This window comes from Lepidothrix coronata, unplaced genomic scaffold, assembly GCF_001604755.1.
Source record: "Lepidothrix coronata isolate B3197 unplaced genomic scaffold, Lepidothrix_coronata-1.0 Scaffold186, whole genome shotgun sequence".
In the NCBI taxonomy this organism is placed as follows: domain Eukaryota; kingdom Metazoa; phylum Chordata; class Aves; order Passeriformes; family Pipridae; genus Lepidothrix; species Lepidothrix coronata.
Window position 1 is genome coordinate 1,512,717 of NW_016690366.1, and position 19,592 is coordinate 1,532,308.

General features: G+C 46.5%; 1 protein-coding gene across 5 annotated transcripts in view; it reads left to right on the forward strand.

Annotated features, from left to right (window-relative positions):
* Positions 1-2,813: 2,813 nt before the first annotated feature.
* Positions 2,814-19,592, forward strand: part of FAM120A (family with sequence similarity 120A) — a 52,372-nt gene continuing 35,593 nt past the window's right edge. For 4 of the 5 annotated variants that reach the window (XM_017830946.1, XM_017830952.1, XM_017830947.1 and 1 more), the window contains exons 1-3: positions 2,814-3,556; positions 8,960-9,206; positions 13,911-13,993. In XM_017830946.1, coding sequence (XP_017686435.1) covers positions 3,083-3,556; positions 8,960-9,206; positions 13,911-13,993 — 804 coding nt within the window. In that variant the 5' untranslated portion in view covers positions 2,814-3,082. The remainder of the gene's footprint in view (positions 3,557-8,959; positions 9,207-13,910; positions 13,994-19,592) is intronic. The other variant, XM_017830948.1, reaches the window with a different exon arrangement.

The following is a 19,592-nucleotide window of genomic DNA, read 5'->3' on the forward strand; positions in this document are numbered from 1 at the left end:
GTTCAGGTTGGATAATGAGTCACTGACTTTAATACCAATCACTGTTAACCCTTCCCTTACACAACCAGCATCTGGGAACAGTGAAACGTGTTGTGTCTCAGTGCTGAGGGGGAAGATTGATGATTCCTGCAGGCTTTCTGCTGCTGGTTGATGAAAAAACACCTTGTTTGCCTTGTGCCTTTGATTAATTGCTCTCTAAATCTAGTGTAGTCTACCTACTTCACAGAGTAATTTTGTTTTCCATAAATTTCACTTTTTTTTCCTTTGTCATTGTCTGGTCAAAGTTTTAGTTTGTGTCAAATAACTTCTGGAAGCACCTTGTTTGCCGTTGTGCTTTTCCTCTCTCTTTTCTCTGGGGAGGGAGGGTCATGTTTGTGGCTGGGCAGTTCCACTGAGCCTCCCTGACTCCACAGGAAGGTAACAGCCAGGCTCCTGGTCGCACATGTTCTGGGCTAGTTTCCTTCTTAAACAACAACAAAACAAAAAAACCACCCATGAGTAAATTTATCATCTTTTATTTACGGATGATGTGCCATTCCTAAAACTACTGAGCCTAAAGATCCTGTGAGACTATTAACAACAGCAATTGAATTCTTCTTGACTCAGCTACTGATCACTTACAACTTAGGGAATGGCCTGTTTGTGATCAAACTTTGCACTATTAGAGCATCGAATATGTGTAGGCCTGTCAGATCACCTGCTTTTAGGCACCTGTGTATGGCAGTACTTGCTGTTTTGATGAAATTTTGGTGATTTTGGGGATATTTGGATTTCTAGGTTCTTTCTTCTTGATCCGCTTTCCTTCTATTAGCACTGCTGACGTACTATCATATTTTTTGTGTCCTTCAAAGTGTTCTACAGTGTTTTATTATTTTGATGTTATCAAAACACGTCTACTCTGGTAGGAGAATCTAAGAGTTCTAAGGGAATGGTAGTTTGGAAAGAGATCAGGCTATTTACATAGGAAACCACGCTCTCAGATTACTGCAAAAACAGATTTTTAAGAAGAAACGTACACTTCTCATGATTACTTCCACAGCTTTTCCAGTATTCTTTATTCCACCATCCTGATGCTGCACCAGTCGGCCTCGGATGCACATCCCTGGCGCCTGCCAGCGAGCCAGCCCACTCCTGCTGCAACAGCTATTCCCTGCTGGGAGTATTTACTGTGGGTGCCAATCCAGCCTGACTGAAACCTCATTAACAATACGCTTTTTCCTGATTAATAAAATATTAATGTGAACATACAGCATCAGCAGCTTGACATTTTCTGTAGTTTTCCAACACCTGCACAGCACAGAACTGCTCAGGCGCTGAGATATCACTGCAATGACAAACTTGCAGGCAACTTCTGATGCTTGGGGACAGTCCTCATCTTGGTCTTTTAAAAAATAATTTCATCTGGTAAAACTGAAGACAGATAATTCCTCACTGCCTGTGCAGCAAAGAGTAGGTCTTTTGCCCAATAATCAATATTTATGCTCATTTATGGGTTTCTTCCCCAACAATTGACACTTATGCTCATTTACCAGTCGTGGCAGCAGTGCAAACAGTCACTTTAAACTTATCCAAGGTGGAAAGGCCATCAAAATCATTTAGGGAGGTGATTGTCTCTCTCTACTCTGCAGTGGTGTGGCCCCACCTCGAGTCTTGCGTGCAGTTGTAGGTGCCAAAATACAAGAAGAATCTAAAGCTATTAGAGAGCGTCCAAAGGAGAGCAACTAAGATGGTGAAGGGCCTGAAGGGGCCATAGGAGGAGCAGCTGAGGGCACTTGGTCTGTTCAGTTTGGAGGAGACAGGTCAGACCTCACTGGGGTCTGCAGTTTCCTCACGAGGGGCAACGGAGGGGCAGCTCCGATCTCTGCTCTGTGTGAGCAGGGAGAGGACCCAGGAAACGGCTGGAGCTGTGTCAGGGCAGGTTTAGGCTGGATATCAGGTAGAGGTTCTTCCCCCAGAGGGTGGTTGGGCACTGACCAGGCTCCCCAGGGCAGCTGCCACAACCCCAAGGCTGCCAGAGCTCCAGGAGGGTTTGGACAACGCTCTCAGGGGCAGGGTGGGATTGTTGGGGTGTCTGTGCAGCGCCAGGGGTTGGACTGGATGATCCCTGTGGGTCCCTTCCAGCTCAGGATATTCTATGATCTGGAGGCTTTCCCAGCAGCAGCGAACGCTCAGCGGGTGCGGCCGGGCCAGGCCGGCACATTTACCGGTCACTGCCGGCTCTGTGCGCAGGGGAAGGCGCCGTTCCCAGGCCGGGCGCGGCCCCGCGGCTCCTCGGACCGACCCGAACCCATGCGGGGGCGCTTCTGCCGCCCCGTCACGACCGAGGGTCTCCGAGCAACAGGTGCCCGGGACGCCGCTTCCCCGGGCCGGTCCCGCCGTGGGGTTGAGAAGCCGCCGCTGCCCGGGAACGCCCGGCGGCACCGCTGGATCCCCGCCGGTGCTGCCCCGGCTCCCACCTCGGGTCCCCCCGCCGCCGCTCCCGCCCCCGGCCCCCTCCCCTTCCCCGCCACTCGCTTCCGCCGCGCTCCCGCGCATGCCCGGGTTATGCAACGGCCGCGGCGGGCGGGCCGGGCCGGGCAGGAGCCGCAGGGCAGGGCAGGGCAGGGGGGCCCTGAGGGGCTGCGGGCACCGGGCACAGGCGGCGGCGCCGAGGCCGCTCCGCTCCCTCCGCCGCGCTCCCGCCGCGGCCCCGCGCGGTGTGTGAGTGGCAGCGGCGCGGCCGCCAAGTCCCGCCCGTTCCGCTCTCGCTGCCGCAGGCGGCGGCAGCGGCGGGTTGGCTTCCTGCGCGCCCGGCCGCTCCCCCGCCCCCCGGCAGTCGGAGCCGCAGCCGCCCGGATCCCCGAGCCATGGCTCTGTGAGCGCAGCACATGGCGGCCGCGGCAGCCATGAGCCCCCCACTAATCCATACAACTCCCCCCTGATCGGCCACCGACGGCAGCCAGCGCTCCCACCCGGCTCCACCGCTCCCACCGCCCGCCCGCCGCCGCCGCGCCGCCCGGCCCGAGCCCAGACCCCGCTGCCGCCGCCGCCGCCACCGCCGGGCCCCTGCTCGCCTGCCCGCCGCCGCCGCCCGGTCCTCACCATGGGAGTGCAGGGATTCCAGGACTACATCGAGAAGCACTGCCCCAGCGCCGTGGTGCCCGTCGAGCTGCAGAAGCTGGCGCGGGGCAGCCTCGTGGGTGGGGGCCGCCAGCGGCCCCCCCAGACCCCGCTGCGCCTCCTCATCGATGCCGACAACTGCCTGCACCGGCTCTACGGCGGCTTCTACACGGACTGGGTGAGCGGTGGGCAGTGGAACCACATGCTGGGCTACCTGGCGGCCCTGGCCAAGGCCTGCTTCAACGGGAACATCGAGCTCTTCGTCTTCTTCAACGGCGCCCTGGAGAAGGCCCGGCTGCACGAGTGGGTGAAGCGCCAGGGCAACGAGCGCCAGACGGCGCAGCAGATCGTCAGCCACGTCCAGAACAAGGGCACCCCGCCGCCCAAGGTCTGGTTCCTGCCGCCCGTCTGCATGGCGCACTGCATCCGCCTGGCCCTCATCCGCTTCCACATCAAGGTGAGGAGGAGCCCGGGGGTCCCGGCGCCCCCTCCCCGCCGCTCCCCCTCGGCCGCTCCAAGATGGCAGCGGGGGCTGCCCGCGGGGGAGGGGGGGCACCGTCCGCCGCTCCCCTCAGCGCCTCAAAATGTCGCCCGGACCCGCGGGGGCGGCACAACTTTCGGCGGCCTCAATCCCCGGGGGATTTCGGCTGATTTCCAGGGCGCTGCCCGCCGCCCCGCCGAGGCCGGAGGCCGGGAGGCCTTGGCGGGGTGAGCGGCAGCGCCCGTGGCCCGGCCCGGCCCGGCAGCAAGGCGGCTTCTGCCTCCATGTTCTTTCGCTCCCTTGACTCAAAATGTCCCTTCTTGCCTTGTGGGCTGTGGTACCGCAGGGGAGAGCGGGTGAGCGAAAAGCATCTCTGTAGTTAATTACTGAGAGTAGGGGGAAAAATAATTAATCAGTTTAGTTCTCGCGCAGGGTGGATCTGCAACAAGTTCCCGGCTGAGGCGAGGTGTTTAAACTTGGGCTGGAGGGGAAATGGCTCGCTGCGAAAAGCACAGAGGTGCAGTTTCGGCTTTATGGAGGTTTTTGTGTTTTGCTCAGTGTTTTCCCAGTATCAACAAGCGTTTAAAATCAGGCGTAGAATAACTCTCACCTTACTCCGTAACAGCAACACTTCCAGTTAGTGCAATCAGCAGCGCCGAGCTGACAGTCCTTCATTTAAACTTCTTATTTTGAGGGGCAGCCCCAGTTTTCCGGCCCCATAAACAGCCCTTCGTGCCGGATCTGGGCTCCATAGCCATCTTGCAGTGGAAGGCCATGATTTCAAAGGTTGCAGGATATGACCACGTCGCATCTCTCCGCACGACGTTCCTGATTTACGATGGTTTCTGTTCAGCCGAGCGATTGTGTGTATTGAAACACAAGACGCTGGAAAAACAAGCCCGGGGATGAAGCTGCAGTTTTAGGAGTTGCCTGCTCGCCTTCCTGCTGGGGAGGGAAGAGCAGCAGGAGGGAAGCACATACTCGTAGGCTTTATTATCCTAAATTACTTTTGTGTGTAGAAAAATATTATGTAACCTTCGGAGTTGCATGCTCGATCACTAGCAGCAGCTTAATGTTATTTGGCCTTTTGCCGGATTAGAAACACTCTGGCCGGGCTGCGGTCCTGGGGTACAGATGCCTCTCTCCGAGGAGCTCACCCCAGAGGTGACTTTGGGTGAAGTTTCTCATAGTTCTGCCAACGGGGCGGGAGCTGCTGTTGCTCCCTCGTAGTGCCCTGCTCGCTGGGCCAGACCCATCCATGGAGGAACTCGGAGCTGGAGTGCAGCCACCCCGGGCTGGCAGCGGGTGTTCAGCGGTGGAAGTCCCATCCTGTTGCCGGGATTGGGTCACCAGGCCAGGGCCACCTCGTGAGTGGAACAAACTGGAAGCGGAGGCGAAGCTCATTCTTGCAGGGCCCGTCGAGCTCTGCCAAGCACGATGCCTTGGGCTTGGCCTTGGTTAAAGTGAGGAGGTTATGGCCGTGTCTGCTGCAGTCCTGTGTTTTCCTGGCCAGCCTAGAAGCAGAATTGTGTTACGGTATTTTGGATGGTGGGAATTTGCACGATAGCAAAAACATGCTCTCATTTGAACTTTTTGGGATGTTTTTGTAGCTAGGAAATACTTTTGTTCTTCAAGCAAAAAGTTTTAGGCCCCATGCAGTGAAGGTCTTTACCTTGATCTGTTTGTGGGTGTGTTATAAATCTTCCTTCATTTGTTATTGAGACTTAGAGATCATTTGTAAAAGCAATGAATGGGGTAAAATAAGAATGTTGTTTTCTTTTAATGTATTAAAGTGGAGACTTGGTTTAATGCAATACTGAAATGCACAGTACCTGACAGGAAGGCAACTAGTTTGATATCAATGGGAATGTGGTGTTTGTAGCAGTTTTGTGGCATGTTGAACTGGTGGTTAGTTTGTTAAACACCTTCTGTCTCAGACCTGGCTCAGGTACCTTACATCCAAACCAAACTGCCACATTTGACAGTGGTGTCACCTGTAGCACTTTGTTTACTTTCAAGCTTAGCTGCAGCATTAGCTCCTTTATGGTTTCTTGGTAACAGGCCTTATTCCTAATCTCTGGAAGCAGCCATAGGAGTACATATCATACCAAGTCCCTGTTCTGTCATTAGGAAAATACCCCAAACTCCCCAAATCCCCCTAAATACAACATCCTCCCAGTTTTGATGAAGGTTTGTGGGGTGGATATTTATGTCAGGTTAGCCCTGGGAGTTGGCAGCTCATTACCAGATACTGGGGGTCTGGGGGGAGAGCTTGTGGCTGTTCACACCCCTGAGCCACCACCGTGCATGTCCAAACTGTGCTGGCTCTCCCCACTGCTCAGCTGTCCTGGGGATGGGAAGGGTGTCAGCAATTCCCGTTTGATGCCTCATTTTTTCAGTTGTTGAGAAACTCTGTGGATAAATCTGGTTTTAATGGATTCATTTTCAGGTTAGGAAGGATATTGCATGGTTATAGTGGTCACATGCATAATACACATCAGAGATACTGCTGAGCTTAAATCATGTTTCTTCTCTGCTTTTCTTCTTCTCTGACATGATTTATTATCTTTCTAAATCTGCTTTATTACATATATCTTTGTTTCTCTAAACCTTCCTCCAGTTTTATTCTTGCTCTCACTTTGACATAGCCCTCCTGATGGGCAAAGAGCAAATGCATCTTGAAGGTGTGATTTTTTATTTGCATGTACGGGTGATTTAAAAAATTTGCATATGCATAACACAGTTGTTAAATTGTAGTGTTTTCTTGCTTTGTTTTGAGAAGTTGGGTTTGAGAATACTGATTGACTCTAAATATGAAACTGATTTTCATATTTTTAGGAAGCATTTGAGTCTTGAGTAGAAGATTTCTGTGTGAAGCTAGGGACTGGCTATGAATTTAATCTATTTTGGTAATTAGAGGGGAGAAAAAGAGTAATGTCTTCCATCCAGAGCAATTATAAATCACTCACAGATGGTTTCAGCAGGATGTAAAAATAACAGGTTCCTCCAGGTTATAACAAATATCCCGCGGGTTCTTAGCTTCATTGTGACCTGCTATTTTTCAGTTTGGGGGAAATAATTCTTACAAGAAACTTTTATGTGAAGTAGGTTTGCTAAAATTTAAATATTTATGCAGTGGAGATCTTAACATTAATGCTTTGGGCAGGCTGTTTTGTTCTCAGTACCTAAAGGTGCTTGTGCCCATTTACTCAGGCAGGATTCTCTCCTGAGCCAGCACTGTTAGTGTTTACACAAGATTTTAGACTTGAAAATGATTCCAAACTCCTGGCTGTGATTTCCCCCGTGTCCCCCTCCCTGGGTTGGTTTTGAACCCTGCACGTTGCCTGGGTATGTCTGTGTTTGTGAGAGCCACGAGATATTTCTGACTCTCATCTTGGTAGAGTTTTACGGTGTGGGTTAACTGTACTTTGGTAAATACAGCTCCTTTCCCTGTGATGGTTCAGTTATTTGAACATGGATTCTGGTATTCCCTGAACAGCCAGCAGCTTGGAGCTCTGTGAAAGAGGGAGGGACCTGGGGGCTGTGGAGGTAGAGGAAGTAGCTCAGAGGAGATGAGAGCGGGCACACCGAGCTTCCTCTTGTGTTATCTGCACCCGTGTCACACCTAGTGCTGCAGGAGGAGTTCTCACTTGTTTTTTTATAGTTCATGGGTCTTTGTTGTGCATGCAGAGAGGTTGAGTTTAGATATATTAGTATAATTGAAATCTATCTACCCTTAATTAAAAAAACATCAGAGGGATTTTTCTAATTTAAAACCTGCGAAGACTGGGGCCTGCAGGTGGGATGAAGCCTAAGTTGCCCTCCTTTAGTTAGGAACTCTGTAGATCTGATGCCTTTAAATTCTTCCGAAGATGTTTATGGTTTCTCCCACGCCTTGTGCTGGGGATAGCATCATTGTTAGAAAATAAATACCTGTGTTTTTCTCATGAACAAAGTAAATTTCAAAAACACTCCATCGAGGAAGTTTCTGAAGAAGTAACATTTTCTGAAGACTACAAGGTGGTAGGATTAGGAGGGGGGAGAGCTTAGTGAGCTGGTGTTTGATCAGGAGCATCACAGGCAAGGCACTGGCTGTTCTGCTGATCAGGATTTAGCTTGGAAGGGAACATCTCATGAAGGTACATGAGAGAAGCAAAATTTGACATACCTCCCTGGAATACCATAATTCAGCATCAGATTCAAGTGCAAGGCATGAGTAGAAGAAGAAGGGTCTCTGTTAACTTGCTGTGAATGACTAAAGGGGGCTGCTGGATAGGGCTGTGGAGTTTGGGACCCTCTCTCCTGTTCTGCAGAGGATATAAATGGCCTGACTGGCACTAAGGCTGTAGTTATTCATGCGTGCTGTGGAGAGTGAGGCTAATAGTTTTGTACTGATCTATTTTGGGATAGCTTGCTATCTACAGTGTTGTTTAAATGGACTACTCGGTGAGGGGAGGTTATACCAACACCCAACTTGCAAGGGGGTTTCCAAATCTGATGTGTGTGGATGGTGGAAGCATTAGGGATCCAAAGCCCTCAGCTGGCTGGAGTTGTGTGTGTGCACACTGGAGTTGTAGCAGTTCCTGATGGTGTGTAGGAATGCAGGACGGCACGGGCTGACCTGTCCTCGTAGGGTTTTTGGTTTCAGTATAAGTTTCTTGATAAGAAAGGGTTGCTTTTATATTTCCAGCATTAGGAATTGGCCCATTTCTCCCTGCACAACATGTCTGTTCGAGTCATCTGATTGCCGTAGCCTAAAATATGTGCTTTGCTAGGCAACAGGAGTGGAGAGGTGAAGTTTGGGCTATAAACTCAAAGCAGTTTGTACCATCAGACACAGCTGTGTGTGAAAGGATAGGATGAAAGTGGAAAGAGGAAAAAACTTGGCTTAACACAGCAAAGTGGGCATTTGAAAAGTTGAGAAAGTTACCTCTGTTCATCCAGGGTTGTGTTTGGCTCTTTTACAAAAGGGTCAAAAAACTTTGAAAGGGATCATGGGTTTGCTTGATCCTGGGGGGCACCTTGGTGTGCTGAGCTGCTGGAGTACCCACAGCCTTAAGGCTTTCCCCGTGGCTGGGACAGACAGTGGTACAGTAATACCTTTAGAGTTTCTGTCATAAACAGTTCCTTCAGATGAGTTCAGCAGTAGAGAATCCACTGCAGTGCGGGGGCTTCCAGGAGTGTGTGCTGGGCTTCCGAGCACTCCCTCTGTCCTGTCCATGTGTACTGCGTCACTGGATTGGTTTCATTACTTCAAATATATCTCGAGTGTCTTAAATACTCATGTCTAGTTTCAGAAAGACCCTCTGTGTCGTAATAGTTGTGATAAATCAGTGCTGCCATTTACACTGGAGCTAATTGCTCTGTCTTCCACTATAGGTTGCACAGAGCATTGAGGATCATCATCAAGAAGTAATTGCTTTCTGCAGAGAAAAAGGTTTCCATGGTTTGGTTGCATATGACTCCGATTATGCATTGTGCAACATCCCTTACTATTTCAGTGCCCATGCCCTAAAACTGAGCCGGAATGGGAAAAGCCTCACAACAAGCCAATACCTAATGCATGAAGTTGCCAAGCAACTGGACCTGAATCCAAATCGCTTTCCTATTTTTGCTGCTCTTTTAGGTAAGTGAAGATGCTGCTAGTCAACCTTACGATTTCAGTGTCTATTAACTGCTTTAAAATAACATGTGTGTAATTTGACAGAACACCTGGGGAAAGGCATCCCTTTGTTCCAGACATTCCTGCCGTGGACTGGATGTGTGTTTATGAGGTCAGACATGCCCAATTTGTAGAGACCTGCGAGCAATGCAAATTGTGGCTGTCTAGAAAGAAGAGTTGAAAGTAGGGATTTGGCAGAGCTCTACCTGGCCAAAGTGTTCTCTGTGGATGGGGGGAAATCGGGGCAGTTGTGGTTCTACTAGTTTGGGTCCTGTATAGTATTGAGGTCTAGTTTCAATGATACACTTTCCAGACTGGAAGTATACTTCTGTCCTGAATTCCACCTAAAAATAACACCAATGGAGTGAAGGTGTTTGGGTTGCAGAGCCTCTTTTTTCCCCTCTAAAACGAGTGTTGGACAAATATGGCAGCACGTCAGCTGCACCACCAGTATATTGTACTGTATAATTGAGTGAAACTCCACATTTCTGAAAGCACGGGTGACTGACATCGTACCAGTCCTTTGCTTTGGTCTGGCTACTTTCTTAGCACTCCTGCTTCTCATGCTCAGTGGTGTGGGATCTGTAAGGAGCATAGGTGGGAATGTCTCCAGTTTCACATTTCTGCTTAAATGAAACAATTTTAACACACTCTATTTCCATAGCAGTGGTAGAGAATAACTGTTGTAATCTCTCAGATGGAAGAGTGAATTAATTACTGACAAAGTTGACTCCAATGAATAAGATTTATTTGGAACAGCATTCTAACTGCTTTTTGGGAGCAGCCATGTTCTTGTCATGCTGTGCAAACAAACTAAGAAAACTGGATTTTCTTTTTCTTTTCTTCCTGACTTTGTGTTTCAGTGTTGGTACATGATAGAGGAATAAAACTTCTCCTTTGAAAGCTGTGAATGATAGAGGCTATGTGGTACTGCTTTAAAATACTAATATTTTAGTAGTCTTTAATATTGTTTCCAGTCCAGACAGGCATCTTCCATGTTAAGAAGGAAAGAACCAATGGATCTTGCAGTAGAAAGCCACAAGTATTTGACTGGTTGGAGTTGCTTTTTATCAGTGTGTGCTTCTCCTGCCTGCACAGGTGTAGGGAGGGCAGGCAGAGGGTTGGCTGAGCTGCCATTGCAGGAATTGCATGACAGACTACTATTGCTTGGCTTTGTTATGCAGTCTATAAATAAGTTGGTGCATGCCAGTTCAGTGAGTAAGAATTACTGCTGGAAAAGCAGTTTCCCCATTGCAGATATGTTTTTTTGGAGTTCATGGGAAGTACACAGGAATGGCATGGCTTTAATTCATCACACAGCCCCAGCTGCGTGGCCTGCTGAGGCTTTGCTTGGTTATATCAAACAACAGGTGAGAAAAGTTCTGGTAAAGTTTCTGAAGGGTTTGCAGTTTTATGCAAGAAGCTCTTGAATGTTTTTCTCTCTTGCTATCTTACATGACCAAATATTTTTCAACTTGCTCTTAGGAGAAAGAAATTTGAGGTCATTTCACATGACAACTAGAGAGAGATTTGGTAGCTTTTTCCACCACCCTCCCCCACCAAATTGGTACAAAGGTTAAAAAAACCCAGTTCAGCTATGAGTTTAGTTCTGGGTATTCCTTTGCATTTATTGTGTGTGTGTGTGTTCAGTATGAGTAAGCAGAATAAAGTTCATGAGGTTAGAACAGAAAGCTACTCAAGAGGTAGGTCTTCCTGCACTCGGGGCTTTTGTGTTATTTTTGTGTGAGTGAATTTTAGGAACCCTAGGTATTTGGGATAGGAAGTGATTATATAAGCTGACAACAAACAGATACAGTTTGACTTAAAGTACTTGCAACATGTTTTCACTTTTGCAATCTTGGTAATATAGTAACTTTTTTTCAAATAAAATACTAAGTGCGTATGTGCACGTAGTTGTGCATGGAAGGTGTTTAAATTAGGGTAGCTCATTCAGATCTAAGTTTTTGTATTTTTATTGAATATCTAAGGACTTGTCTGGCTTCACAGGTTATTCTGCCTTTGCTCCTGTGGCTTCGTTTTAGTCCTGATAAGTAGAATAAAGAAATGGGAAGGAGTGAATGATAGTTTATGACATGGAAAGGCACATGAATTTTTTGCTGGGTATAGCAATGTAACTCCCCATGCCAGTACTTCATGTAGGAATAAAATAACATATTCTGAAATAATGACAGTTAAGCTGCTGCTTTAATGTTTGCAATTCCAGAAAGCCCAAACTATGACAATAGCTGTAATATCCATATTCAACTTCAGGGCTTCTCTTTCCCTGTATCCAGAAAACTCAAATTTCCTTGTACTCAGATACTTTCTTGTCATTAACTCCAAGGGGCAGTTTGGGGATGCTGAAAGAGGAAAAACATCCTGAAAGTTTCAGCCTCCCATTGAGCAGCTGGAGAAGCCTGAGGAATGACACTGACCTGGGCAGCTACAAAAGTGTTCTCAGTGGCAGGTGATTTGGGATTGAGCTTTTCAGGGATAAAGTGTCTGTTGAAGTGTTGCAGCAAAATATTTTTATGACTGTACCAGCTAGGCAAACTTTTAAAGCTTGCTTTCTGAGGAGGTTCTGTGTACGCTGTGCTTGGTTCGTTTGGTTTATAGTTTTTTCCTTCTTCCAGCTTTTCACGCAGAAGGGGTTTGTAGTTGTAGCTTTATAATATAAGGAGTATCCTTGGCATGGGCAGTTAAAATGTGGTCTGGGCACTGCATCCTCTGAGAGTGTGCTCTTAAAAAGTTCTGTTCTAACTGGTACTGGTGTAAACAGGGAGTTGATTTGGGTTCTTTTGTAAATTTTGACTCAAATACTTCAGAATAATTGAAAGAAAGAAAAGCAGTCCAAGCTTCAGCAGTAGAAAAACAAACCCAGTGTGAGGCATAGGGCTGTAATTCAGTGAAGTCTTTAGAAAGGGCAGTAGCTTCAATTAGTATCTAATTGCTTTTAAAAAAACTAAGGCATATACTATAATAAGCCATTAAAATGGGAAAAATCAATATATGTTGAGGTGGTTCAGCCAGGTCAAGAAATAGAGGTTGCTTATGTAACGCTGATCTCTTTCCCACTGTGACAGCACTTTGTAAGGTGTTTAGTTATGGAATCTCATTCTGTTTCTCAGGAAAGTTTTAGAGCTACCTAAGGTAAGTACAGGCATCACTTCTTAGTTGGCCCACAAAAGACACTGCTGCACTTCAGCATCCTAAATCCTACACTTCAGTACGGGGTGAGAGCTGATCAAACAGTGATTTTATGTGTGTGCAGGGGGATGGAATTAACTGCAATGACAGATGGAGACCAAACAAAATTGAGGTTTTGGTGGAAGGGAGAGAAGCAATTGTAGCATCTGTAGGAGTTATTGTCCCAGTAGGTTTTGTCAGACCTGTATTATAAAAACTGTTTAATCTTTCCTTGACTAGATTGGTGAAGGTGTGGCTGTTTTATGCAAACTTGTTGAATCTTTTTGATGTGAGGTTAAAGTTTAGCTCCTAATGAATAAAAATGATAATATGTTCTTGCTGGAGGTCTGAGTAATGGATAAAGTATTGATTGGACACAAAGACACCTCTCTCCAAGAGGCATCACCAGGCAGGGGACAGCTTTCCTGGCTTTCACATGTTAAAGACCACTAAGAGCAAACTAGATGTTTACAAGCAAAATATTAAGAAAGGAAACAATTGTTATAATGTTCAAAGAATCTTCTCATATTCTTTATGAACAATGCACTCACTACTAAGTTGCTTCTTTATAAAACCAGGTATAGAAAGTATCCTGAAGTTTTCTGCCAGAGTTTTAAGAATATATCCTGTTTAGCTCTTTGTAAAGTTTGGATCCACAGCCACTGGACTTAATAAGTAGTTGATTAGTTACATTTTTGATTAATTCAAGTGTTTGAAATGTTTCCTAGTAAGAATTTTTTAGGTTTGTTGGTTTGGGGTTTTTTGTTTGTTGAGTGTGATGTGCTTTAGGAAAAAACCAATGTGGGTGATCTTCCATTGAGTCTGAACAGTGTGGTAAATACAGTCTCTGTCCATGGAAACAACAAAATGATTTCCCAATTCCTTCACTGCTGCCAGCCCAGGGTCCCATCTGACCTGGTCAGGTCCACAAAAGAAACTTCAGGAATTGGGAACCTGCTAAGTGTTGGATAAACCTGTGTTTAGATTGTGTTGAGGGTTGGATAAACCTGCCTGGTGCCTTGCTGCCTGACCCATGCTGCACAGGGGGCAGAGTGCAGATTCCAGAGGCAGCTCCCATGTGGATCAGTAAGGGCAGATGCTGGGATGCAGAAGGGGCCTTCCACCGTGTGTCAGGGGGCAATAGGATGAGTTCTTACACTGTTGCACCTGCACTATGAAATCCTGTTGATGATTCCCTGACAGGACACACCGGGTGGGGTGGACCCCGTGTTGTTCCTGGCTCTGCTGCTGCTGTGAGTTGGTTTCATGGAAGAGTGCTCCTCACACACAGGGAAGTGGCTCTTGCTACAGCAGCAGAATGCTAATTGGGGTTTTCTGGAGTAACAAAAAGCTATCTGCAAGTTTAATCTGTTAATCCTCTTGATGGGGAGTTGAGGGCTGATTGCAGATCTGTTAGCTGTATGTAGAAACTGTGTGTAACATTTTGTGATGTACTTAAATGAGTTCTGCATTATGTTCCAGGTAATCATATTCTACCTGATGAAGATTTGGCTTCCTTTCATTGGAGTTTACTTGGTCCAGAACATCCACTAGCTTCACTTAAGGTACAATTTTGATATAACCAGGAGCAATCGAGCTAAATCCAATTGTATGCACGGAGCAGTGTGATGGGTTAGTGGGGAGCAGCTCTGCGAGGCCCCTGTGCTCAGTCACCCTCAGGTGTCCCAGTCCTGGCTTCAGAGGATACCTGGGGTCAGGAGCCTTACAAGGCTAAACTTAGCCTATGTGATCCCCCTCGGTGCCCTTCAGCTGCACGAGCCACAGCTCCAGTGTGGTTTGGCTTGGAGAATGCAGCTTCTTGCTCTCCTCTTTTTTTAAGAAGAGAGTTTTTTGTTTAGTCATGTTCTTCAGCTATCAAAAATAATGAGCTGTATGTCTTCCTACCATCTTGTTTTATTGTCTGCTGCTCTGAATTTGTGGGTAATAGTCAGGTTTTGGTACTTAAAGTGTAAATGTCCTGGAGAATATGCTGCACAAGAAACCCAAAGTGGCTTCAGTAGTTTTGAGGGGGGTGGTTTGAGAGAAGTAACTTGTCTGATGCTCTTAGTTTACAGTATGTGTGTTCTGCTGCTTCATCACACTTGCTTTGTGCATCTGCCAAGTAAATGGCTATAAAAGGGAAACTGGACACATCAGAGAATAGGATCATAGTGACCTTTCTCTCTCTCTGCCACAACAGATATATCTATTTCCCTTTCTCCAAAGGTATACCAGGCAGCAAATAATCCGCTTTTTGTAAATGCTGCCTGAATGTTTTGTTATCTCTACAACAAAAGTTTATTAAGCCATGAGAAATTGTAACTTGTTTGGCCAAATGTAGAATTTAAAAGCAGATTCCAGATTTTCAGCAGAATTTGTAGGACTTGCATGTGCATTTCTTAGTGACCAGCTGTGACATTTGATGTTACGCTCATCCCCTATTTTGCTGCCGCTCCTGTGTTTAAGGAAGGTAAGTGTCAGCACATTGCAGTGGCAAAACAAAACCTGCATGCATGTTTGCTACTTCCTTGTAAAACTTGAGGTGAAAAAACGAGAGAGTGTGCCTGTGTTTTCATTTTTTACTAAAAAGGTTAAAATGTCAACTAGTGGTTGATAAACTTTCTGATGATACTTTTCTGTGGTCTCGGCTGAGTTGACTTGTTTGACAGCCAGTTCAGCATGTGACTGATTCAGACACTTAGACCTCCTGGAAAGCCCTCTAAATTTATACTGAATTACTTGAATGAAAATTGGGTATTTGTAATCTTTGCTTCTAGATGTACATTTTCAGTGGAAACACCACTGGGGCTCTGTAGCTGGCGTCTCAAGGAAATAAAGTGTGTTCCCCCAGAGTATCCCTGGACCTCCTCAGGCAGTTCTTCCCTGATGTATTTCATCTCTTGGCCAATGTAATCAGATATGAAAGCAGTTTCCATTTGGCTGTTGGAGATTCCATGACAACTGCTGCACTGTTATCAGTGCAAAGCCCCAAATAAATGCCCTGACTGAGGGAAAGGCTTGCACAACACAGGATTTGTTGAATTTCACAGCAGCTTTGCTGCCAGTGCACAGCCCCAAACTGGCCACAGCACCTCTGCTGCCTGGTGATGGTGTCACATGGAAGGGCATGTCTGCAGCAAACCAGTCTTCATTAGTTACTGGTCATGGAACAACTGCTACTTGTTTCTTTAGGTTCATAGTGCTCATGGTTTGAAATGATAACTTCTTTCAGGAGCTCAGTAATTGAGTTTAATTTCATTTGACACACTAATATGTGAGTGATGTCATCACAGTTCTCTGTAGAGGCCTCTTCACTGTAGATGTGCACAGAGCAATATTTCTTGTAAATTTTATGAATGCTTAAAAAAACCTCAAAGACATTTGTATTAACCACAAGGCTGATAGCAGAGAGTAGTTCAGAACAGTGCAAGCCTTCATGAAAACTGGAAATAGGGGGAAGTTGTTGTGTTTCCCCAGGATGTCCTTCCTGGGCTGTGCTTACAAACTTTGCTTTGTTGTGTCTATTTAGAGTTACAACAGTGTTCTCCATGCTTGGGAACCAAGACCTCTGATTCCACACCTCATTCAACTCGGGATTTAGAAAGCTTTTTCTCATTGAGTAAAGATTTTAATCTTTTGTCTCTAGGACAGTGTGATCTTGAGAATCAAAGCTGACAGTTTCCATTCCAGTGGCTGAATTTGTTGCTTTTCAGGGAGAGCTGTGACAGTTAATAATATACAATTTATTTTGTGCATTCTCTCTCAATCTTTTATTATGCTGTAGCAAAATGTTACTTTTCCTACAAGCGAAGCTTTGCCAGTTCACCAGTGAGAAAGTGTAACTTAGAAAAGAAAGAACCAGCTTTGCTGATAGAAATTGCTGTGTCTGCTGAGGTGTCACCATGGGGAGGGGGGAAAAAAGTAAGCCTGGGGAGATCTTACCTCTGTTTTAAAGAGGGACATGAGGCGGGGGTTGTTCATCCAGGAACAGCTGAGTAGAAGTGGGAAAAAGGAAGGGAAATGGAAACCTGACTGAAGAATCCATACTTCACATCTGGAAGGAAATGACCCAAACAATCTCTATGTGCTGCATGAAAAACCTTTCAGGAGACACTGACGATTACCATCAGCTCAGCAGAACTGTGAAGGTTCCATGGCCAGATTTAAATGAAGAGATATGAATTGCTGTTGCTGCAAAAGGGAGAAGGAATCAAAAGCCATCCCTGTGAGCTGTTCTGAGTCAGGCTCTCATCTGTCCAAATGTCCCTGTGGAAATAGATAATGTATCTAATAAATGTGCAGACCTGGGCTTGTGTCCTGTCACCTGCCTGAGAGCAGAGTTCACTGAAATGACCACCCCAGTCAGGGGTTTGAAACAAGAAAGGAGTTGATTGACTTCCTGAGAAATCAACTGACCTTGTTTGGAAGCCAGCATTATCGTGCTTTTTATTTGCGTGCTTTGGGATTTATCTTTTAAGACAAAGACAATTTGGTTCTTATTCTGGGAAAGCTGGTTACAGTATGGGGCTTCAAGATCAATGAATAATACTGTCAGAATGAGATTGGGAGGGCAGTTTCTTACCTCTGGAATAAATTAGTGCCTGTTTGGGAGCACAGACCACCGAAGAAGTGGTCTGAGTCTTCATTCACAAGGTAACCTTAGAAACAAGGCTTAATGCAGTCTCCCTTTGTGAGTAAGGAGAGTATGCAGGGAAACTCTGTCTCCTTGGTTGTTCCATCTCAGTGGAGAGGGAAGGAGAGATGCTTCCACAAAGCAATCCAAAATACACAGATTAGGCTCCTTCTCTGAAGGGCTGTAGGAAATTCCTGTCTTACTCAGTTTGTTGACTTCGGAGGGTGTCTGCCAGAGGGACTAAGGTGTGAAGTAGATGCTTAGGTAATTTGCTGCTGTTCAGATAACAAAGGTAGTACTATTAAGATAGACTTCAAGTAAGTGCCTTGTTGTTTGTGGGGTTTTTTGATGCTAAGGGTCATCATAATGCAGGTCAGAAAGGACCTCAGGAAGTTACTTAGTCCAACCTCCTGTGAAAAGTGTGGTCAGCTTGAGGTCAGAGCAGGTTGCTTAGGGCATTGCCTAGACTAGTCTTGGAAATCTCAGAGGTTGGAGGCTGCACAACCTGTCTGGGCAGCCTGCCCCGTGGTTTGACAGTCCCGACGGTGCAGATGCTTTGCCTGGCGTTCAGTCTGAGCCCATCTTGTTTCAGGCTATGTCTGGTGTCTCTTGCTCTTACACAACACACTGCTGTGAAGAGCTGGCTCCGTGTGCTCAGTCACCTTTCTGTGGGTACTGGAAGGCTGTATCTCCAAAGCCTTGTCTTTCCCAGGCTGAATGAGTGCCATTCCCTCAGCAGTTGCAGAGCAACTGCTCCTAACTCCCTGACAATCTGGAGGCTTTTGCAGAACCAGCTCAGCTGTTCTGACACCTGGCTGGAGCCCCAGCTGGGATGCAGTGCTCTGGAGGTGACCTGCCACATGCTGAGAGCGGGATCCCTGGATCTGCCACTGTGCTCCTGCTGCACAGCCCAGGGTGCACCTTGCTGGCTCCTGCTCCAGCTGCTGCCGCCTTCCAGGAGCCCCAGGTCCCTTTGGCACACCTCCAGCCTGGGGAGTAGCCAGGTTCATTCCTGCCCAGGTACGAGGCTTCGCTTTTGTGGCCGTAGAATTTCTGAGGGCTCTGTCGGTTCATCCCTCTGGCTTGTCAGGGTGTCCTGGATGGCAGCCCAGCCCTCGGGGTCGTGTGGTGTGCAGGGCTGTCACACAGGGCTCAGGGAAGTCTGTATCACGTCTTTGGCTTGTGCTTCTGCTCTCCCCTTTGCTTTCTGACATAATTCTTGTTCCCTGTTTAGGTTTGGTTTTCTCCATGTCCTGTTTTTACAAATTGTTAGGCAAACAATGCCCATGCCCTGTGAATTATTGTTACCATGCAGAAAGAGGTCAGCTTCTCAGCCAGGATGGAGGGAGGAGGAGAGAGAATTTTTAATCAAATAAACCGATCTTCAGGGAAAAGCTGAGCTTTGCTGATCTGAGAGGATTTTAAGTCATCCAGGGAACTTCTTGCCTCTTCAGAAAACTTATCATTAGATCAGATGCACTACAAGCTCCTAAGATGAAGTATTTTTAACATTCAAAGGCTGATACAAGATCCAAACAGTTTGGTTGCTATCTCTAACAGAAACTACAAGGCAGAAATAACAAAACCCAGGCAATTTGTTGTAGTATCCTTTGTATCTTCAGCCTTTTCTCTAGCCAGCAGGAAAAAAAATGTTTCCTATGTGTTGCCTCTGAACGTTTGAGGTCTCTTTTTTTCATGGTTTGAAAATAAAACTGAACCAATTATCTGTTTCCAGCAGGCACAGCAGCAAATATGGTGTTGATTAGTTTCTAAAGGCTGCTTCCTGAAGACAGTGGGCAACTGGGGTGTTCCCAGTTTTTCCCAACTGTAGCTTAGGTGCCTTCTACACTACCCTACTCATCCCATGGAGCTGGGCTTATGTGAGTCTGTTCTTTTCCAAAAAAGCATTTTTGAAAGTTTATTTCGGCAAACCCAAGACGTTTTTATCTTGCACCTTCAGGGTTTGTGGTGTTACTGTCTGCCTCTCATTTTGACAAATACCTCTGTAGAATTCATGCCCTTTCCCCGCTTAATCTTCAGAGTGCACAAATAGGTCCTCTGTGATTTTTGTCAGTGCTCTGTCACAAACTGAAGGAGTCCTTTTACAACTAGCAAAGAAGCCAGGCCCTTTTCAGGCGTCAGCTCTCCAACCCAGTCACCTCCCAGTGTGGGACCCACCCCCATGTTTGCCTTCCAAAATAGATTTTCCATGTTGTTCCTTGTCTGAAACTTTTCTGTAGAGCATAAGGGAAAAAATAACTTCTAGGAAGAAATCTCTTGTAATGAGAAACTGGTAAAACGTGCTGCTGCTTTTGTTCAGAAACACTTTGTGCAACACTGAAATTAAGTTTGAACCATGACCATGTGCTCTGTAACTTCTGCTGCAAGTCTGAATTTTCCCCATCCCTAATGCACAGTAAGACTTAGCCTGTATTTTAATGCACATGGGATTAGAAACATTCTTTATGATTCAGTATAAAATCTACAGTTTTGGATTTCTGGAAAGTTCCAAAATGAATAGAAATATTTTC